Source organism: Camelina sativa, chromosome 1 (assembly GCF_000633955.1).
Source record: "Camelina sativa cultivar DH55 chromosome 1, Cs, whole genome shotgun sequence".
NCBI lineage: Eukaryota > Viridiplantae > Streptophyta > Magnoliopsida > Brassicales > Brassicaceae > Camelina > Camelina sativa.
This window is the reverse complement of record NC_025685.1, coordinates 7,242,402-7,251,550: the sequence shown is the minus strand read 5'-3', so window position 1 is coordinate 7,251,550 and position 9,149 is coordinate 7,242,402. Positions and strand designations below refer to the sequence as shown.

The window sequence follows — 9,149 nt, the reverse complement described above, 5'->3', positions numbered from 1 at the left end:
CTTGGCCATATACTTTGTCGTGGGTCACCTGCACTGCTACGATGTAGTCGTCTTCATCAACCTCAAACTACGTACAACAATACAAAGATACCTCTTGTTAGTAGATACGTTAATTGGTTCTCATTTTCCAAAGCTTAAAAACTTGATCAGACCCAAATTTTAACTAGGTTGGTCATTTGGTCCGCAAGCTTTTAGCTAGCCCACCATAACGTTCGTACTATTAAGTGTTAAGTAGTTTGAAGAATTAATAATGCAAAGTTAAGAAAACTATATATTGACGAGTGGAAGCAAATATGATACATACCGTTTCGAATCCAAGAAGCCTTTTCTTGCCATGTTCACCTCTTCCAACCTCCTGAGAACCCTTCTTGTACACGATATTGATAGACGACACACCGTCTTGGCCTTGCCCTACATGCACCTTTCTAACGCCATCGTGTACACCATCATCCCATGAGGCTCCTCCGGTACCTCCCCCTGCCTCTTGCTTAATAGGAGGGATCAAAGGAGTACTGGAAGTTAATAATGGAGCAAAGTAAGCTCCTAGAGAGTGGACATAATCTCCGGCAAACCCATGAAAGCCAATGATCTTCTTGTCTTGAAATTGGAGCCTAAATGGAGTACCATCTTCGTATCCAATGACATCAAAAGTCTTCTTGTTGGATTTGAACTTAAGCCCTTGAATGAGACCTTCAGGGTTATACCAACCTTCTACCGAAACTAGATGCTCCTCTGGATTGTTAATCACAAACTGTAGATGTCATGATCAAAATGTCAATACTTCAAAAATAAACTTTCGACATATATACTAATAAGAGAAGGAGACCAATGGACAAGAAAGAAGTATAAGAACCGGGTAAGCTGCGATACTATGGCCCTTGACACCGCGAAGAGGGGCTTCTTCAGTTTTTCCGCTCTTAACATAGTCGAACTTAACATATTGAATGCCGTTCCCGCTTGCTGCGGCCTGAATCTTGGTCACAGCATCGTGTTCCGATCCATCATCCCATTGGTTACCTCCTTTTCCTCCTTTTACTTCAACTTTTTGAGCCATCTTTAGAAAATTACATGTAATTAGTAATTAAGAACTGTTGAACTTCTCACTTTGATTTCAGATTTGTTTCTTTTTCTTTTCTTTACTCAAAGAACTCAATTTTTTAGAACTCTCATTCATTCATTCATATTTTTCTTATTACTTACACTCTCACATACACCTCCTTATAACAAGGTTTTTCACACTTACATAGTTTACTCAAAAGCTCTAGACTAACAACTCTCCACTAGCTCGACTACACACCTTACAAGTCAATGTCCTAACTTGTACTCTTAACAGTTCTCATCAACTTGCACCAACTCTAGAGACTAAGACTTAACTAACTTAGTTAAAACTTAACAGAACAACATTACAACCAAGTGGGTCTTAACTAAACCCTTTAACAATTCTTCTTTGACATGGGCCTTGACCACTCATACACCAGCAGGCCCATAACACATCATTGTCCTTCTCGACTTCTCTTCTTTCACGATTCTTCTTCTTCTTCGTTTAGCTTCCACACTTCTGGTTCTTCATCATCTTAATCTCACTTTTCTTGCCTTTCTCTTTTGCAGGATTAATCGAAAATTCATCCCTCAACACTCCCTCTTGAGTTTTCGATTTGGACTCTTGATTCCAGGTTGGGATTTTGAATTTTGACGCCTTTACTTCTCCAATAAAGGTTCCTTTTCTCTTCATCTGAGAGCCACTTTTCAGAACATCTGCATAGGTCATCGGCGAGTTTGATTTTCCGATCTCCTTCTTAATTGGGATTTCTGTGATTTTCCCTTGGTTGAGTTTTGTTGCTCCTTCTTGAACAATGATCTTTTCATTCTTGTTCAGGCTTGATTCACTTTCTGTTGAACTCACTTTGATCTTCTTTTGCAGAGGCTCTGGACACAAACTTATGTCTCCAAACTTGATGGCATTCGATCCAAGCAAAGGTAATCCATTTACTCTTCCTTGTTTTGCTTTTGAAATATCAGCCTTTGATTCTCAACAAGTTCACTTTTGCCATTGATCTCCAACTTGTGGAGCCCAAATCCTTTGTGCTTTGTTACTTGATTCTCCTTCTCTGTCGCTTGATTATTTTCTGCATTTTTCTTGCATGTTTCCTTTCTAATCCACTTCTGCTCCCTCTCAACCTTAGGTGAGCTTTCTATTTTCTCCACGGTGTCTCTTTTGATCACCATCTTGTTCACTTTGCATCCTGGGCTCACATCTTCGACTCCTCTATCCTTGTTTTCTTCTTTTCCAATTTCAGAACCTCCCTGATTCTTAACTTCCAGCGATGGCTTTTTCCTTCACAGTTCCAGCTTCATTCTTCTTAGGTTGATGAGTTTCAGGTTTGTTCAGGCCTTCAGCATTCTTCTTAATAGACCAAGTTTGTGACACCTTTTGATTTCCAGCCGTATATCCAGTCCCTTGACAACATGATTCAACCTTTTCTTTTATAGCAACCATTGTTGCCTCTTCATTTTTTGACATTCTCAGATAAAAGCTTTTATTGATCATAGGTACCTCAGCTATCTTCCTTCCAGCAGGATCGTGAATGGTACAACCTCTGTGATTAAACTCAACTTCATAGTCTCTTTCAATCATTTGAGATCAACAGATTTTTGGTAATTCCTGGAACTAGTGGAACATCTTTGATGATTCTCTTGCCTTTCTTTGTCATGATTTCAACATCACCCATTTCTTTTGTTGTCAGCATAGCTCCATTACCTACACGTACAGGAATATTGAAGCTTGTGTTGATGTGAGTAAACAACTTCTCATATGGCGTCATGTGATTTGTGCATCCACTATCAATGAGCCAGGTATTCTCTTCTAGTATTTCTTGGTCTTCTTGTCTTGCAGTGAACATGTGATAGGTTTCTTCTTCTTCATTCTCTTCTTGAGTAACTTGAGCTTGTTCTCCATTCTTGAGTTTGCAGTTACTGATTAGATGACCTACTTTTCCACAGTGAAAACAGCTTCTAGTGTCTCTGTTTCCATTGAGAGCAGGTCTGATTTTCCACTCTTGAGCCAACATACATCTTCATTGTGATTGTCCCTTTTACAATAACCACACCATCTTTTCTCTATAACTTGTCTGACCCGGATTTTCTTTGTTTTTGTTCTCCACATTCATACTTCGAAACCGTGCATAGAAGGCTCCTTCTGCTTCTTCTTCATCCTCTGGAAAGAATTTCTTCTCATGTGCCTCCAGAGATCCAAGCAGCTCAGCATATGTAACATTGTTCAAATCCTTTGTTTCTTCCATTAAGGATGACAAGCCGGCATAGCTTTTTGGCATAGAAGCCAGCATTTTCACTACTAAATCAAAGTTAGATTTACCCTCACCTAAAGATCTCATCTGATTTGCTACAGCCTGAATCCTATCCGAGTAAGCCTTAATCTTTTCCCCTTCTTTCATTTTCAGATTTTCAAACTCTCTCCTTAACGACTGAAGTCTAACAGTTTTGACTTTCTCATTACCTTGATAGGAGTGCTCCAGAAGTTTCCATGCTTGGTGTGCTGAGTTTGCAGAAATGATCTTGTCAAACACCGCATCAACCACTGCATGCTGAATGATTTGTAGAGCAGCCATATCTTTAGCTTTGAGTGCCTTCAGGTTTGCAGTTTCTTTGCTCTTATATGTTCCTGGAGTTGCAGGTTCGGCTTCAGCTCCAGTTTCAGGTACTCCATCTTTAACAACATCCCAAAGATCTTTATTCATGAGTGTGGTTTTCATTCTTGCAGACCATAACTCGTAATTCTGCCATCAAAGACTGCAATAAGATGAGGTGATTGCAGGTTTATCGCCATCTCAGTTTTCTTCTTCTTCTACTTTTCAAGTACTTCTTCACTTCTTCTTTCTTGCTTTAACAGGCTCCAAGGATCAAGTTGCGCTCTGATACCATGTTGAACTTCTCACTTTGATTTCAGATTTGTTTCTTTTTCTTTTCTTTACTCAAAGAACTCAATTTTTTAGAACTCTCATTCATTCATTCATATTTTTCTTATTACTTACACTCTCACATACACCTCCTTATAACAAAGTTTTTCACACTTACATAGTTTACTCAAAAGCTCTAGACCAACAAATCTCCACTAGCTCGGCTACACACCTTACAAGTCAATGTCCTAACTTGTACTCTTAACAGTTCTCATCAACTTGCACCAACTCTAGAGACTAAGACTTAACTAACTTAGTTAAAACTTAACAGAACAACATTACAACCAAGTGGGTCTTAACTAAACCCTTTAACAATTCTTCTTTGACATGGGCCTTGACCACTCATACACCAGCAGGCCCATAACACATCATTGTCCTTCTCGACTTCTCTTCTTTCACGATTCTTCTTCTTCTTCGTTTAGCTTCCACACTTCTGGTTCTTCATCATCTTAATCTCACTTTTCTTGCCTTTCTCTTTTGCAGGATTAATCGAAAATTCATCCCTCAACACGAACACGAGTAGTTTTTTTAACCAAACTCTACAAAACTATTAACAGAGAGGAGAGTGAGAGTTTACCTGAACAAAGAGAGGGAGTGAGTTAGTGATACATCATTACGAAGAAATACATGTGTATTTATTGATCTCATTGAGTATGGGCCAGTATTATTTCATAGCTAGGAGTAGGAGTTGATATATCATCTCGTGATTCACGAGTCTTAAAAAAAATTATATTGTTGTGAATATGACGCAAATGAGTTGAATTTGAGTGGTTGATATTAATGATCTGATAGTAGTATGTACATAAGTCTAACCAAAAATCTACATAATTTTTCTGAGCAATGGTCGGATAAATTTTTTTTTTACTAATTCTAATTTGATAATGAGTTTAGTTGTTTCAAATGTATAATATGATTCATTCATGAAAATCAATGAAAAAAATTCTTATAGTTGAGATCGGTTGAATATATTTGAGATTTAAAAGATCATATTTTTCTAAAATCTAAGTGTAGACAGCGTCAAAAATTCAATAGTGTATATATATAATACAATATAATAATAAGAATAATACTAAATCATTTGATGCCTTTGTTTTAGAAGGATTATTAAGATTTCACTTTTATTGAAAAAGATAGTTGACATTATGTTATCTATATATGAGTATGCTGAGTATGAGTATATAGGGATTTGTCCTTATGTGCAAGTAATACAAATTGAATCAAACGACCTTTATTAAAGCCAATCACATATAACATCAAGGACATAACAACTTCACAGAAGAGACCATGCTTAAAAACACTTATTATAACATAAACAAGCATAACAAGAAAAAGTAGAAAACCCAATCAAGATATCACAAGTGACAAATTTGGTGGGATTGAATGTGATGATCAGTTTGTGATCGGAAGGACATGGACTCCAAACTGATGAAGCAAATCATTGACTTTTCCGTGGAACCCGACGATCTTGTAACCTTCCTCTTTGAGCTCGAAGGCTATACCAGCTTCAATTCCAAAGGGTGTAGACGTTCGCTTATTAGTTTTGAACCTAAGCATATTTATGACGTCGGCTTCACTACCAAAAATTTTATCGTATGTGCCTTCAACCGCGATGATGTATTCACTTGGATAGTCAAGTTGGAACTGCAATTAATGAAAACCAAATAAAACAATTAAATAAGTCATAGTGTTCATTATCGAAAATAAAGATAACTCAACACTAATATATAAAATTTATGAGTTTTCCACTCATTGCGAGTTGAATATAATTTCGAAATCTACAATTTCTCACGATTCAATAACATTTAAACGGTTAAATTGATTAAGTCTGAGATAAATAAGTAAAAAAAAAACTCATCATCTAGAGGGGAAGTGTTAGAGACTTCACAATGAAAGAAAAAGCAAGCAAGCATTACCTCTTCATATCCAAGTAGAGTATCATTTCCATGTTCATCTCCTACAATATCCTCAGCACCCATGCTGTACACAAACTTGACGGCAGATATACCATCTTGGTCTTGCCCTACATACACTTTCTTAACACCATCGTAAGCACCATCATCCCATGCAGCTCCGCCGTCACCACCAACTGCCGGTAGTTTCTTGGCTGGTACCAAAGGAGTTGTGGTTGTAGTGAAATACGCTCCAAGAGCATATATGATTTCGCCAGCACGTCCATGGAACCCAACAAGTTTGCCACCATTTTTTCCCTTGAGTACAAACTTCTTGCCACCTTTTTTTTCCTCGAGTACAAACTTGTTTTCAGTATCCAATCCATAAGGTGGTGAGTTTTTTCCCTTGAATGTATTGAAGGTGATAGATGTGATTACGTCGGAGTCATAGCCAAATATTTTGTCGTAGGTCACTTTCACTGCTACGATGTAGTCGTCTGCATCCACCTCAAACTGCAACAATAGAAAGATACCTCTCTTTGAGTAGGGATATTGTACTTGTATTGATTTTTTCATTCTACAGTATATTGTATTAGGCGTAATTTAGTCATTTTAAAGAATATTAGGTTTTACTTGGTCTTTGTGGTTTTGCAAATCATTCTATACTTTTAACTAAAACATTTTATTTTAGAAATTGATGGGTTTGACGGGTTTAGTATGGCATGCATCTGATCAGTTTGGTCCTAAATAGACCGGACCGGACCAGACCTATCCCTAAATAAACATTAGAATTTGATCCGACCCAAATTTAAACATGCATGGCTTAAATGGATTGGTCCGCGAGCTTTTATCACGTCATAACACGTACAGTACCCCTAGTATTGAGTGTTAAGTGGTTTGAAGAACACACAATGCAAATTTATGCAAAATAAAGACAATAACGGATCGATATATGCAACCATTTTAACATATATAGGTACCGTTTCGAATCCAAGTAGTGACTTTTTTCCATGTTCACCTCCGACAACCTCCTGTGATTCCTTCTCGTACACAACGTTGATAAACGACACACCATCTTGGCTTTGCCCTACATGCACCTTTCTAACACCGTCGTAAACACCATCATCCCATACAGCTCCTCCCTTACCTCCTTGCGCTTCCACCTTATGAGCCATCTTTTGCTTTCTTTTGGTTAGTCCTTCGTATATTACCTGTAATTACGAACACAAAAATTGTTTATAACCAATTTTGCGACAAAAGTATTATCAGATGAGAAAATGAGAATTGACCTGATAAGAGATAGATAGAGAGAGAGTTTGGTGATCCATTTACGAAGAATTGCATGGGTATTTATTGACGTGCTGGAATATAGGGCAGTAATTAATTAGTAGAAGACAGTCGTATAATCTCATGATTCACGATTCATTAAAATATTAAAGTGTTGTGTACATGAAGCAAATGAGTTGAATTTCAGTATGCATGGTTTGATAGGAGTACACGTTTCTTGATAAAATAATGATATGCCTTCTGTTCTGTTTGAACGAGCACAACGGTTAGTTTTGTGACTTCCATTTTTGGTGTCGTTCTGTTTGAAATCGTAACATAAAAAGGAAAGTGAATCTAATTGCAATATCGGAGTTAAATATTGTTGTTTCGTATAGAATATTGTTTTGTGCCTAAGTTATCTCGTTGTCTCCTGCTCGTGAATAGCGGTATTTATTCATATTGGGGTTAGAAAAATGGATAACAATACCAATTCAATAATATACTTCTTCTTTAAAACTTCAAAGTTGACGTGTACGTCGACACAAAACTCGTTGACGTGAGCTGTGTTTCCACTGCGGCAACGCGTGTTATTCAAGATCTAGATGATGAAGATTTAGGTTTTCTTATAAAAACTGGCTAGATGCAATAAAAAAAACGTAAACCCGGCCCATTTCTTTACAAAGCATGAATTCACAAACAAAAACAAACCATCCCAAGTGGGCAAGTGGTAATTTTATTATTCTATCCTATTATGTTATTTAACTTCTCAATAGGAAACACAGTTGAATTTTATTTGATGTTTGTCAATCTTACATTTTTTGGATTTTTTTTTTGTTTGGCAGAGAAACCTTCCATTTTTAGTGTTTACGAGTTGAATTACAAACCAACCGAAAACAAAACAACATAACATTCACATCACTTGCCCAAATTCAAACAGAAATATCATAGGTAGAACAGCTTATTCAAAGGTCACCGCCGAGACATTAAGAGACTCCAAATGACATGTTTAGAAGACAGAATTAAGAGATCTGATATTTTATTAGATGGAAATCAAAAGAAAGATGTCATGATCAGTTGGTGATGGGGACGACATGGCCTCCAAATTGATGAAGCACCTCAGTGGCTTTTCCATGGAACCCAACAAACTTGTGGCCTTCCTCTTTGAGTACGAATGGTACGCCAGCATCAAGCCCAAAGGGATTAGATGTTCGCTTGTTAGTCTTGAACCTAAGCATGGTAATAACCGCAGAGGTACTCCCAAAGATTTTATCACAGGTGCCCTCCACCGCCGTGATGTATTCACTCGGATGATCAATATCAAACTACAAGGAGGACAACCAAAAATATATATAAAAATGTAGTATTGGCTGATAGAAATCAATCTGACTTTACGACGATAGAGAATATAAGTAAATGGGTTTGAAATAGATTGGCCTGTTTGGGTTGCATTTTAATGGGTTTAACGCTCTGACCGTTTAGTTAGTCCATGAACTTTAATATAAAAATGCAATCTATTAGTACCTCTTCGAATCCGAGTAGAGTCACCTTTCCACGTTCAGCTCCAACAACCACTTCAGAACCATTGGCATACTCAAACTTAACGGCTGACACACCATCTTGGCCTTGACCTATATACACCTTCTTAACACCATGGTAAGCACCATCGTCCCATGCAGTTCCTTCATCACTACCAAGTGCAGGGAGCTTCTTAGCAGAAGTCAGTGAGGTTGAAGTAGTCAACGGGGAAAAATAAGCCCCAAGAGAATGAAGATTCTCTCCGGCAAACCCATGAAAGCCAATGATCTTCTTGTCTTTAACTTGGAGAGTGAATTGAGTACCATCATCGTATCCAATGACATCAGAAGTTTTCTTGTTGGATTTGAACTTAAGCCCTTGAATAAGACCTTCAGGGTTAGACCAACCTTCTACAGAAACCAAGTACTCCTCTGGATGGTTGATCACAAACTGTAGAGAGCAAAATCAAAATGTTAATAACCTCAAAAAAAAAAAAAAAAAAAAA

At 37.4% G+C, this 9,149-nt stretch overlaps 3 protein-coding genes and 1 long non-coding RNA gene across 16 annotated transcripts in view; 1 reads left to right on the top strand and 3 right to left on the bottom strand.

Moving 5' to 3' along the window:
• LOC104705042 (jacalin-related lectin 33-like) overlaps positions 1–1,054 on the bottom strand; it is a 3,061-nt gene extending 2,007 nt beyond the window's left edge. Inside the window, exons 1-3 of the mRNA XM_019245519.1 lie at positions 854–1,054; positions 305–760; positions 7–67 (exon numbers count right to left, since the gene is read on the bottom strand). Of these exons, the coding sequence (XP_019101064.1) occupies positions 7–67; positions 305–760; positions 854–1,054 (718 nt within the window). The remainder of the gene's footprint in view (positions 1–6; positions 68–304; positions 761–853) is intronic.
• On the top strand, positions 1,281–4,091 carry LOC104781329. Of its 13 annotated transcripts, none has more exons than XR_766889.2 (11): positions 1,282–1,673; positions 1,764–1,825; positions 1,922–1,977; positions 2,298–2,379; positions 2,551–2,655; positions 2,745–2,853; positions 2,971–3,040; positions 3,187–3,422; positions 3,523–3,650; positions 3,779–3,822; positions 3,908–4,091. It is a non-coding gene; the product is annotated as an uncharacterized LOC104781329 (long non-coding RNA). The 13 variants fall into 13 exon arrangements; XR_002038608.1 differs by having other exon boundaries at positions 1,751–1,825; XR_766896.2 differs by having other exon boundaries at positions 1,281–1,825; positions 2,750–2,853.
• Positions 5,109–7,231, bottom strand: LOC104781319 (jacalin-related lectin 32). Its single transcript, XM_010505963.1, has 4 exons — positions 7,153–7,231; positions 6,844–7,074; positions 5,888–6,376; positions 5,109–5,615 (listed from the first exon to the last, which is right to left on the bottom strand). The coding sequence occupies exons 1-4, from the start codon at positions 7,189–7,191 to the stop codon at positions 5,364–5,366; spliced, it is 1,011 nt and encodes a 336-aa protein (XP_010504265.1). The 5' UTR covers positions 7,192–7,231; the 3' UTR covers positions 5,109–5,363.
• Positions 8,018–9,149, bottom strand: part of LOC104781311 (PYK10-binding protein 1) — a 1,969-nt gene continuing 837 nt past the window's right edge. The window contains exons 3-4 of the mRNA XM_010505951.1: positions 8,651–9,094; positions 8,018–8,451 (exon numbers count right to left, since the gene is read on the bottom strand). Coding sequence (XP_010504253.1) covers positions 8,200–8,451; positions 8,651–9,094 — 696 coding nt within the window. The 3' untranslated portion in view covers positions 8,018–8,199. The remainder of the gene's footprint in view (positions 8,452–8,650; positions 9,095–9,149) is intronic.

Excerpts from the sequence above, each read along its gene's own strand:
- LOC104781319 (XM_010505963.1), bottom strand. The coding sequence starts at position 7,191 with ATGGATCACCAAACTCTCTCTCTATCTATCTCTTATCAG. Across the intron at positions 7,075-7,152 it reads CTCTATCTATCTCTTATCAG|GTAATATACGAAGGACTAAC; the intron begins GTCAATTCTCAT and ends TCGTAATTACAG. Across the intron at positions 5,616-5,887 it reads CTCTACTTGGATATGAAGAG|TTCCAACTTGACTATCCAAG; the intron begins GTAATGCTTGCT and ends CATTAATTGCAG.